Consider the following 12,300-nt stretch of genomic DNA (forward strand, 5'->3'; position numbering starts at 1 on the left):
TGTTATTTTTCACATTGGTTAGTTTCTGTGTGATTAACCAGCGAGTACAGACGCTATGGGAGACCAGGATCTTGTGGCGGATAATGTGAGCGATGTTTCTTCTTTTTCGGATTCAAGCGACGAAGGTTAGTTAAATAAATATGAACTTCTCGTGTTTGACCTGCTACAAATCCGACTCTCATAAACAGGAAAAAAAGTAATAGAAGTCGTTGAAGAGGCAATCGATGATACAGACAAGCCAATCTACAGTGAGGAAGATTTGGAAACCCTGGTGGGCTTCATCCGTAGCATGATTCTTCTTTTCGATTATAACGAAGGAGATTTCAACGAGGAAGTGACGGAAGTTATCAAACTCTGGCTTACTAACACCAACAATCCATTATTTTTCATATTCTACGATGGAGACATCCTTACAGCCTCATTGGCGTTTCCATTGTGTCCATTTAACGACCTAATGTATTTCATGCGAGAACCCGATCAACTTTTCAACATAATAGAGCGTTTTCATGACGATATAATGTTTGGCACGTTGCATAGTGATATTGAGGGATCACTTCTCGTACTACTTGAACATGTCTACGGGCCATTAATCGTTTCTAATTCAGAATGGTCAGAAAACGTGAGAGGAAACATCTTAACAGGCTATAACTCATTCATGACTTATTTGAACGAACTACACTATAAACTGTCGGGGTTCACGCTTCTTTATGTGCCTCGTGAGGGAAACGATATGGATGTTCAGGAAGCTGTACTAAACCGTTCCATGATAAAACGAATGGAAGCGGTCGTGATCGATTGGACTAGTCAAATTAGATCCACACTAAGCGACACACAGCATTTTGTTCCTGACGACTTAGTTTGTCCTTCAGATGAGTATAATTTTTGGATATACCGACGTAAGAAGTGGCAAAGGTAGATTTGTTACATATTTATTACACTAATCTTTGGTTGCAGATGAAGTACTTTCGGCTATTAAAACCCAATTTGAGGGCCCTAACATTGTTCATGTCTTGAAAATTCTAGACTTGGCTCAATCGCTTTATATTAAACCTCTGAGAGACGTACTGGCTGATTTGGAGCAAGAAATAGAAATAGCTGAATCAAACATTCCGTTCTTAAAACTGTTGGTTAACCCTTGTTTTGCCATTCGTACCTTAGACAATGAAGATGATCTCTGCTCACAACTAATTTATGTGATGCATATAATACGATTCATTGGATCAGACTCTCGCCACATGCACAGAAATGAATGCATTACGAAGTTATTTCTTTATTTGAGCAATGAAATTGTTTCATGTTGTATGCAAAGCATCGATATCGATAAAATTCTAGCCGGCGATCCTGATTATGGCATTCAGATATGTAACTTGAAGATCAATGGTTGTGAATCGTACAAAATCATTTACGAAGAGGTAAGCTTGAATATTTATCTACATCGCAATGCTATAATTATTTATATCCTCAGATGCTCGATCATTTTAAAGATGAATTTACCTGGGATCACGACAATGCAGCTATTTTCAATAGAACAAACGCACTAATCCAACGGTTGTATGATGTTTTAGAAATATGCGAAGCAATGCTTATTTTTGGAAAGTATGGGTCATAATCTTATGAATGTTACAATGATTAATGGGAGTTCTTTTAGATACGATGGAAGTTCTTCGTACAAATACTATATTTTCTCATGCAACAACGCTAAAGAGTATGAAGAAAAGTGCGACCAGGTAGAAAAAACCTTCATCGCTGGCATTGAAATTATCCAGTCCGTTTCTGGATCAATTCTAGATATTAATAACAAGGAATGGTACAACTACATTGCCGATTTTCGAGAAATGTTGAGAAATCTCGATGATGTTATTGAAAACTTGCTTTCTAATGTTTTCCTGGTAGCTGAAAATCTCGAAGAAAAAATTGAAGTACTCATAACACTCCTAAACTTCTTCAAACGGGATAACATAAAGAAAAGTTTTATGAAGAAAATAACGGATATCTGGACTGTTTTCAACATGGAACTAACGGCACTCTCGAAAGAAGTCTCATGTGGTATAAACTCGTATCCATCTATGCTCCCACGGAATTCTGGACAGTACACTATGTTGAAAATCAAATTCGATCGAATTTGCCGACTCAAGTATTTATTGGAGCGGTGCCGTTTCTTTCCACAGTATTCAGATAGTGATGATATATTATCATTGGCTGAATCATGTGAGAAGCAAGTGAATATTGCTTTGAAAACATTCAATGACATTTGGATTAAATCAATAAATTTTGCCTATGGAAGCTGGTTTCACAGGAATCTCATTTGTAGAAGTCAAATACGCCCAGGATTACTAGAGTGTCATATAGAAAGACGAATGCTGCAGATATTCGATGAGGCGTATTTTTTCAAAGTACTTGGAGCAACAATTCCCAGCGTTATCGATATAGATAAAAATGAAAGTACAAAGCAAACATTTGATGCTGTAATCAGGATTGCACTATACTTCAATAATGTAGTATCCTCGATCTCGGAGAAAGAGCGCATTTTTTTCAAGCCGATGATTCAAAACACGGAGAGAAAGCTGGAACCCTTGAGAAGTAAATTTACTTGGGATGAAGATCTGAACGAATATATCGACACGTTCGTCGTTAATGTCAAAGAGTTACTAGACGTAATACAAATATATAAGCGAGAGAACATCAACATATCAAGATGCGTTGAAAATATTTACAATCTTAATATTTTTAATATCAACAACTTGCCAGCTCAACAGCTAGTAAACTTATTGAAATACATCGAAGAAGAAAAGCGGGACTCTGTTTCAAAACTTGTTCAAGTGTACACGGAGACGAACCAACATATTTTTACCATCTACGAACAATTGGGCAATAATATACGGAAAATGGGAGAGAGTTGGGCCCAGTATGTGCAGAAAATCGATAAATTATTTAAGGCAGCGCTTTTCAATTCATCATTCAAAACGTTGGAAAGTATTCACAAGATTTTAGCTGAACCTACATCCCCTATACTTAGTATTGAGATAATACTGGAAAAACGTGGCATTGAATATCAACCAGCACCCGAGATGATTGCAAATGTGTTGAACCGCTTTCCCGTCGAAGTGACTTCTGTTATAAAACTCATTCCTAGCATGTGTCAACAATTTCAGGTTGATTCCGATGATAATTTTTATTACGAGTTTTTGGAGAATGAAACGTATCAGCTGTTGAAAAACAATATCGATACGGCAGTTATCAGCACAATTGAAAATCTAGCTTCATTCAAAGATAAATGGAACATATTTCGCCCTTTCTGGAGTGTTAATCGAACAACTTTCATTGAAAAATTCAATTTAACAAGTATGACATCTGAAGCATTTAAAACAAATATTGAAAAATTCGAAGAGCTTTTGAATCAGCTATCCACACAGACCGATTTAACATCGTGCAAATGTGTGGAGATTGATTCTTCAAAGTTAAAACACGCCATTACTAATCATATCAATGACTGGCAAATCAAATATATCGACTATCTTAAATGTGTGTCCTACGGTCGCATCATCGGTAAGTGCTCCTTTTGTTTTTACAATCATAAAATCGTCATCTTCATCGCTTAATTGCAGAGTTCAACAACATACTGAATAGTAACATGGAAACCTTGAGTGTAAAACCAATGGAGGTAGAGGATTTAAAACTTCTGGAAAATAATCTAAATAACTGCTTCAGCGAAATACAGCACATGGAAGATGAGATACACATAATAATAGAATATTTCGACGTATTGGGTAAAAAAAACATTACTTTTATGAAATGTAGCATTATAAAGTTGTCGTTTTTGCAGAAAAATGTGTCTCAGACATACTTCCTGAAGCATCCAATCTTCACCAAAATATTAATCAGATTTGGCGACGCTATGTTGACTATCTTAACCAGATTAAGGAAGAAATTGAAAACTATCAGACACAGTTTAAACTATCAATAGGGAAGGATCTCGCACATCTCAAGGTTAATGCACTTGAAATGTTGAAGATGCTGGACGAAGATATGCCCACGAGTGATGATTTGTAATATAGCTTTTTAATTCGACAAGCCGTACATTTATAGTTTTCTCTCATTAGATCTTTTGAAGATGCCTTCCTTGTTATCGACAAATTGATGGATCAATTAGAAAGCCTCGAAGCGCAAGAAAGATTGCTTCAAGAAAAAATGGCTTTACTCGGTATTGAATACCAACCACTAGATGTAAGTTTGGGTCATTGAGGTATTTCATTATATGTGAGAAGAAAGCTTACCCAAATAGCAAGTTGCTCAAGTTTTATTTGTTCGATTGGGTTTAACTTTTAATTATGCCCAATGGACAATTAAAAAATAACGATGCAAACTTCTATCAGATAGATACAATGCACGACCTTGATAGTCAATCAGTTTTTACAAGAACACATTTGTATTAAACACAATGAAACCTAGTATCTTCTCGTAAGATTGTGCGAAAATTCTTGTTCAAACTTCTATCTTCGAACTGAGATCTGAGCATCATTCGATCTTCTGGATCTTTTAAACGAAATAATTGGGGAATGATATATGATATATGCAGTGATAATTATTTTTTCAATAACTAAGGCAATCATTGAAATTCGAAGAAAACTTGAAAATATGAAACTGATTTGGCTGCTCGTTGAAGAATGGGTGAACACTCAAAAATCTACTTTCATCATGGAATATATGCAAGCATCAATTAATGACATCACTCGGCCAGCTGAAAGCATTTTGGGGTAAGTTTTTCCTTATAGTTTCCTTGAATAGTATTTTTTTTATTATTATTTTTTTATAAAAACAGCCGACTACAAGATTTGGATTCAACATTATCTGAGGATATGAGATATCCTATCTATAATAAGACAAGAACTGAGATCCTGGATTACAATACAACTGTTTCAATTTTGGCCGATATGAAGTCCTCTCATTTGCGCGATCGTCATTGGGATACAATTGCACAATCAACAGCATTGTACGGAAATTGTATTCATATTTATGGTTTGCGGATTGATAGTAATCTATTTGCAGAGACTTCCATCAGGATGATACGCTTTGTTTGAAAGATTTTGTAGATCACGAATTTCATAATTTCAAAGACGAATTTATGAAGTTATGCTTCGCTGCTAGAAAAGAGTACGAAATAGAAACAGAACTCGGCATCGTAAAGCAAGAAGTGGGATCGATTCGTTACAAAATACATCGATCAATGGCGGGAACGTACAAGATTCAAAACGCAGACGAATGTTTCCGTATATTGAAATCGAACAGCACAACACTAAATGTTCTTATGCAGTCAATTCATCGTCGCCCGTTTCAAAAGGAATTATATAATTGGGAAGTCATTTCAACTCTAATCATAGATCTTCTCGAGATACTTCTACTAATCGAAAGTAGATCCAACATGCTACATGAAATTTTCAGAAAAACGGAATCATCTGATAGGTTCCAAGAATTTAACCAAACATTTAAACTATATTACACCAAATGGAGTACACTTGTACAGCTTTTGAACGAATCAGATTTACAAAACGACGTTTGCCACGAAGGACAAGAGTTTTTAAAGGAGGTAGAAATGCTGCGAAAGCATTTTGATGATTTATACCGAAATCTGAATGATTTATTAGACGAAGCAAGGGATGCTTGTCACCGACTGTTCTTGGTACCTGATAAACTGCTCATCGAAACCATGGCTCATCCGACAAATGTCACGCTGTTGCAACACTGTATGGATTATTGTTTCGAAAATATAAACCAAATTACTATACGGCGGCTAGATTTACCACATAAATACAACCGTTGGGAAATTTCAGAAGTTGCCACGAAAAACAACGATAATATTCTACTCCTTCAACCCATTCTCTTCGATGCATCGACGAATGTAGATTGTATAGTTGCAGAACTGGAACAATCCTTGCAGGATACGTTTAAAAGACATCTACAAAAATGTTTATCTAGATTAAAACAAAATTACTTCAGACGGATCGAAAGTGGGTGGTACAAAAACTTTATCCATCAAGCGTGTTTAAAAAGTGTTCACATCGAGAACACACTTCTTATCAGAAACGCACTGGTGCAGTCTGATCTTCTTGGAAAACCAAAGCCTCTCAAAATGTTACGCACAATGCATAATAAAGTAAGTAGCAAAGTAAGTTTGATGAACAAATGAAAACTATGAATTCTGTATTTATAGCTGATCAATAGACAGTTTAACACAATGAAAACTAATCACAGTACACGAAATGATCGGATTATAGAAAAAAAGCTGAACGACACGATGATATTAGAAATTAACACTCGAGATGTAATTGAGGATTTGGTGAAATCAAATGTTAAGGGATTGAAAAATTTCGAGTGGCTGTCTCAACTGCGGTCCTATTGGAACGACGAAACTAATACATGTTCAGTAGCTCACATGGACAGTATTTTTCATTATGGATTTGAATGCAAACCATCGGATGAACCCATATTTATGACACCTCATACTAATCGGCTTATTTTGACCATAACTAAAGCAATAAGGCACAGATTAGTACCATATCTCATAGATGGTGGTGGTCATTTAGGAGGGTGTATATTGAAACAACTCTCCACCGAATTCGCTGTGTTCTTCGTCACGCTTCATTGTGATCCTAACTGGAAAATGGCAAATTTGGATAAATATATCAATGGATTGATAAAACTACGAGCTTGGTTGTGTTTCAGCGGAGTCGAAAACCTATCTTCCAGCATCTTTGCATTAACGAATGAGTTCATAAGAAATGCATTAGCCGCCCGAGAGAAGCACAAAGTTGTAGATTTGAAAAAATCGAAAATAGTCACAAAATTTCAATTTTTTGCCATAACCAATAATCAATCGTTGATGGTAACAGATCTAGAGCGTTCAATAATGCGACCAGTACACATCATATCACCTGATCAGGAATTAGTAATGCAAAACTTGCTATGTTCCTGTGGCATACAACAATACCGGAACTTGGCCTTTCTGATAAAGCTATTTACAAAGCAAATTAAAGAGTATCTTCCAAACCATCACCAGTTGTGGACATCAGCTCGAATACAGAAAGCAATATTGTGTACAAAACATTTGTTGCATACAACATCGTATACCGAGAATCAGGTATTAGCTTTAGCCTTGCAGGTATGTATACAAAAAAAACGCTGTGAACCAATTTTCTAAATATGTTATTCATATGTAGGATGAGTTTAGTCTGAGCATATCCGAAAATGAGAAACGAATTTTTGAAAACTGTGTCGATTCAATTTTCTCGGTAAATCTTGAAGATGACAACAGAACCATCAACGAAGATGTCGAATCTGTATTGTATTCACTCGGCATGACGGTAATGACAATTTGTTATGGAACTTTATTATGTAATAGTACTGATTCTTAATATATTACAAACAGCCAACAAAATATCAAGAAACGAAAATTGAAGAAACACTATCGTGTCTATCGTTAGATATACCGGTGATAATAATTGGCGGAACTTGCGGAGGGAAAACAACAATATTACGAACAGCTATGGGAATTCTTTCAGCCAAAGAAAAAGAATTCAAACAGTATTACGTTAATCCAGAAGCTCTCAAGTTATCTGTTAACGGAAAATTCGATAACGAAATGTTTGAAGAAATCCTCACGGGAATCCTCGAATCCACCGACCATACTAGGAAGTGCCTTATTTTTGATACGGTGGTAAAAGACGACTGGCTAAAATGTGTTAGATCCTTTCAAAATTACATGAAAACAAATTTATCAAAAATTGATCTGAAAAATGCCGTTCTAAAAGTCATTGTTGAGACAACCGATATGGACTGTGCAACACCGGCTGCTGTAGTAAATTTTGCTATTATCTACATTGATGATAGCTATATGACGTGGAAGCAGCCTTTTCAATCCTGGTTAGCTCGTATGACATCATTGGAAGTAGATATCAAAGATCAGTTGCAAGAATTAGCGAATCAATATTTAGATTCATTTTTCAACTTCGAGAAAACTTCTTCTCAAATCAAGAATATTAACGCAATCAAAACATTCTGTCGTATCTACGAATCTATAGCGATTGATTGGATCGAGCAAAAAATGTTGCCATCGGAAGCAAAAAATGAAGCGTTTGTAAAGCTGTTTTTCTTCTGCTGCGTTTGGTCCATAGGATCTTCGTTTAATGAAGCTGAGCGCCGACAATTTGATATTTTTATCCGTGAGCAGATCGTGGATACAACATCCAGCTATCCGTTGAAAGGAAATGTATTTCAATATTTTATTGAAATTTATGAAAACCATTCAAAATGGACGACATGGAGCGTTTGTCATATAGGAATAGACGATAATAGTAATAGGTATGTATAATGACGATACATTCCTTTCCATGCACTATCTCTAATCATTCATCCAAAAATTCAAAATTTCCCTATAGCGATTACGTGTTCACTGTAGATACCATCCCCTACCATTACCTAACAGTAATGAGTTTAAAAAAACACATACCAGTTATCATTACAAGCGACTCTACAGTAGGAAAAACCACATTGATAAAAAATGTAATGAACACCTTAAATGATGAAAATCTATCACACTGTGTCAACAATTTGAGCAGAAATTGTACCACCAGCTATCTCGAACAACATCTGCGACACTTTACAACAAATATTGCGAAGAAAATCGTCTATCCTAAAGAGCGAAAAAATTTAGTTGTATTCCTAGATGATCTACATACAGTTATTGACCAAAGTACAAACATAACGGAATTTTTGAGACAGCTGATTGAGTATGATGTTTGGTATGATAATGGACGTCCACAGCGCCTGATGCAAACACGTTTTGTATCAGCTATGAGAAATGTCGTGTCACTACAATCAAACACATCCAGTACAACGAGATTGCTCAGCAAATTCTATAGGATCAATTTCAACGCTTATAATGATGAAATCACAGATTTTATATTCAACAAGAAAATAGAATCCATGACACATATGGAAACACCAAATAAACTTCTAGACTTGTTGGCACCAGCGACATGCGAGTTGGTTCGCTGTTTAAGAACGAGTTTTCCGGGTACTCCCAACAAACCTCGTTATCAGTTTTCATTGAAAACAATGCACAGAATCATTCACGCATTTCGTACATTAAGTACTGACGCAAATATTGCAAATAGAGTATCTCTACTCAGACTATGGATACATGAATGTTATCGAGAAACATGGGATTTGCTCGATAAGATAGATTATAAAAAATTCTATGAAATATTCAACGACGTTATATCAAAATATTACGAAGCTACGCTGCACGGTCTATGTCAAGGGAATCGTAGTCCTATGTTTTGCGACATACTAAACGAAGATACTCTTTATGAAGATATTAGACAGTCTGATCCTTTGATGTAAATGGACATTCATTCATTGTGATTAATGCACTAATTCCCTTCTCAATATTCCAGACAATACATGGAAACATCGATTGACGCTTCAAGCGAATCTTCCCAACTGGTTGTTCATCATGAAGCCATAGAACATTGTGCCAAATTGCTACGAATACATCGTGTCGGTTCATGTCACACCATATTTGTTGGAGAAGTGGGCAGCGGTCGCGAAACGATATGTCAGCTTACTACTCTACTCATCAATCACAAGATGTCAATCAATGAGTCATATAATGGGAAAACTGATGTCACTTTAAACTTGCTTGATGTTCATTCCCAGGATAATGCTAAAGTTATTGCTGAGAAATTCGAAAAACTTTCCGCTCAATGTATACACAAATATACGATTTGTCTCTTGCGTGTGGATGAAAGGGACAGAGTGAATATTTTTATGTTGGAAATTTTGAACAACTTCATCACGAATGGTATCGTAGCTGGTATTCATCCTTGCTTGGAAGATAATCTGGAAGAGTCTGAAACTGTCCTATGGGAAAACATCAGAAGTAATCTACACTTTGTGATATGCGCACCAATTATTAGCAAAGAATACAGGTAATATATTTAAATCATAAATACATTGGATATTTCTTAATAGTAACAAAATTAATTATTCTGTGGAATATTATAATATCAATTTATTCAATTACAGATCATTGCTTAATTGTTATCCATCATTAATGACAAATTTAACCACTATTTGTATGCATTCTTTGATGGGGAACTGTTTAACAGAAATTTCTACAAAATTCATGCGAAAAAATGTGACATTCGATATTCCTATATCATTCCTATATGATGGAAAAATTGCTACAGAAGTTACTGTAAGTAGATCAATTGCACGATATACGATTTCAAATAAGGAAAAATTACAACAGCACAGGAAAAGAGAAAGTTTAGTACAAAGTACCGAAGACCGTTTACTACAAGCTGCTGCAGATGCAGTTTGCCGAATCCATTCAGCAAGCAAGTACGAAATTGTTACGAATTCTACCGTTTTATGCGGCTGGTATTACGAACTAATGTCAACGTTTCAAAGGTACAATATTTACTTATCACTCATACATGGATGATACTTAAGTAACAATAATTCGTTATTTGAACACTAAATGAGTGCGTGAATAAGTGATTTATATCATAAGTATTACGTTGGTAATTTTGCAGGTTGTTGAGTTTTGTACGAAACAGATTGGGCCTTCTGTATAAAAAATTCTTTGGTGGAATACAACATATAGAGGAAGCAACCCTTAACGTAAAAGCTCTCCAGGAACAATTTGAAAAACAACAGGAACAAATAGCCGAGTACCAACAAGAATTAGAAGAATTTATCACAAACATTGAAATACAAACCGATGAGGCGGACACACAAAGCCAGGAGGTAGAGTTTAAACGTGAGAAGATAGGAGCAGAAGAGGTTATCTGTAAACAGCTAGCTGCTGTGGCTGAGGCCGATTTGGAGAAGGCAATGCCTGCACTGAATGTCGCAATTGCAGCTTTAGACTCGCTGAATAAGAAGGACATGAATGAAATTAAATCTTACAGTCGTCCACCAGTCAAAGTTGAACTTGTTCTTAATGCGGTAATGATTCTGCTTGGCAAGGAGCCAACGTGGGCTGAATCTAAACGACAATTGGGCGAGCAAAAGTTTTTAGATACCTTGAGAAACTTTGACAAAAATAATATCGCAGAAAAAACACTCAAAATAATCGGTAGCTACGTTCGCAATCCTGAACTGGAACCTAATAAAGTAGGAACTGTTTCGAAAGCTGCCAAATCTTTAATATTGTGGGTTAGAGCGATTGAAAACTATGGGAAAGTTTATAGGTGCGTTTTTATTCTACGTGGAAAAAAGAGCCGACTATAGGTTTGTTATTGGTTTACAGGTTTGTTGGACCGAAAATTAGAAAAATGGAGGACGCCAGGGCTTCTCTTCTAGAAAAACAACTATCACTACGAGAAGCCGAACGCAAAATGATGGAACTGGCAGAGAAATTGGCAATACTTCGTAAAGAATATGAGATTAAAATGAAATGTAAAGAAGAGCTTGAAGAAGCAGCCAGGCAGATGGCATTAAAACTCGAGCGAGCCAGATCACTAGTAAATAGTCTTAGCAATGAGAGAGAAAGATGGATGGAAACGGTTGAAGGGCTGCAACGTGAATATTCTCGCGCTATTGGAGATGCGTTATTAGCAGCAGGAAGTATTGTATATTTTGGAACTTTACCTATCGACAGCAGAGATACATTGAAGATGCAGTGGAAAGTCGATCTAGAGGCATTGGAACTGTCATTTACAGAAAATTTTTCTTTGTTCAACTTTTTCTATCAACCTGATGATTTACAAAATTGGCAAGATTGTGGGTTACCTGTTGATGACTTTTGTATAGAGAATGCTACAATTGTGCTCAACAGTGTATCTCGAATACCACTTGCAATCGATCCGCAAGGCGAGATTCAACGATGGTTACTAAAATTGCACATTTTTTCGGAGCTTACAATTCTGCGATGGAATTTTAATGAGAACATTTCAGAAGGTATAATTGCCACGGCTATACGAGAACAGAAAACTATACTCATTTACAATATGCTACAGCAAAATATGCACAACTTTCACAATTTTAGAATTGCTTATAAAAAAGTTCTGAAACAACACTACGTACCAAATTTGCCTTCACCTTCAACGGTGAAAACAGGATTAAACAGATCCACTTCTGAAGATGCAACAAATTCCTTATATTTGACAAGTAGCGAAGGAATCCGTTTCAGTACCACACTGAGAAAGTCGATCAATATGGTGAATTTTGTTTTCGGTTTGTCAGGATTAGAAATTAAACTGCTAGGTAAGTGTAACTTGAAAAACGAAAATACAA

General features: G+C 35.9%; 1 protein-coding gene across 2 annotated transcripts in view; it reads left to right on the forward strand.

Moving 5' to 3' along the window:
* The window catches only part of LOC129777260 (dynein axonemal heavy chain 2-like), an 18,585-nt gene continuing 6,285 nt past the window's right edge, over positions 1–12,300 (forward strand). The window contains exons 1-20 of one of the 2 annotated variants that reach the window (XM_055783436.1): positions 1–125; positions 189–896; positions 955–1,412; positions 1,466–1,596; positions 1,649–3,546; positions 3,606–3,767; positions 3,824–4,046; positions 4,101–4,224; positions 4,603–4,754; positions 4,820–4,990; positions 5,047–6,151; positions 6,209–7,156; positions 7,215–7,358; positions 7,424–8,355; positions 8,433–9,395; positions 9,453–9,986; positions 10,084–10,255; positions 10,310–10,470; positions 10,596–11,255; positions 11,315–12,270. In XM_055783436.1, the coding sequence (XP_055639411.1) occupies positions 56–125; positions 189–896; positions 955–1,412; positions 1,466–1,596; positions 1,649–3,546; positions 3,606–3,767; positions 3,824–4,046; positions 4,101–4,224; positions 4,603–4,754; positions 4,820–4,990; positions 5,047–6,151; positions 6,209–7,156; positions 7,215–7,358; positions 7,424–8,355; positions 8,433–9,395; positions 9,453–9,986; positions 10,084–10,255; positions 10,310–10,470; positions 10,596–11,255; positions 11,315–12,270 (10,672 nt within the window). In that variant the 5' untranslated portion in view covers positions 1–55. Of the gene's footprint in view, positions 126–188; positions 897–954; positions 1,413–1,465; positions 1,597–1,648; positions 3,547–3,605; positions 3,768–3,823; positions 4,047–4,100; positions 4,225–4,602; positions 4,755–4,819; positions 4,991–5,046; positions 6,152–6,208; positions 7,157–7,214; positions 7,359–7,423; positions 8,356–8,432; positions 9,396–9,452; positions 9,987–10,083; positions 10,471–10,595; positions 11,256–11,314; positions 12,271–12,300 lie in introns of both variants that reach the window. The other variant, XM_055783435.1, reaches the window with a different exon arrangement.

Source organism: Toxorhynchites rutilus, chromosome 3 (genome assembly GCF_029784135.1).
Source record: "Toxorhynchites rutilus septentrionalis strain SRP chromosome 3, ASM2978413v1, whole genome shotgun sequence".
Taxonomy (NCBI): domain Eukaryota; kingdom Metazoa; phylum Arthropoda; class Insecta; order Diptera; family Culicidae; genus Toxorhynchites; species Toxorhynchites rutilus.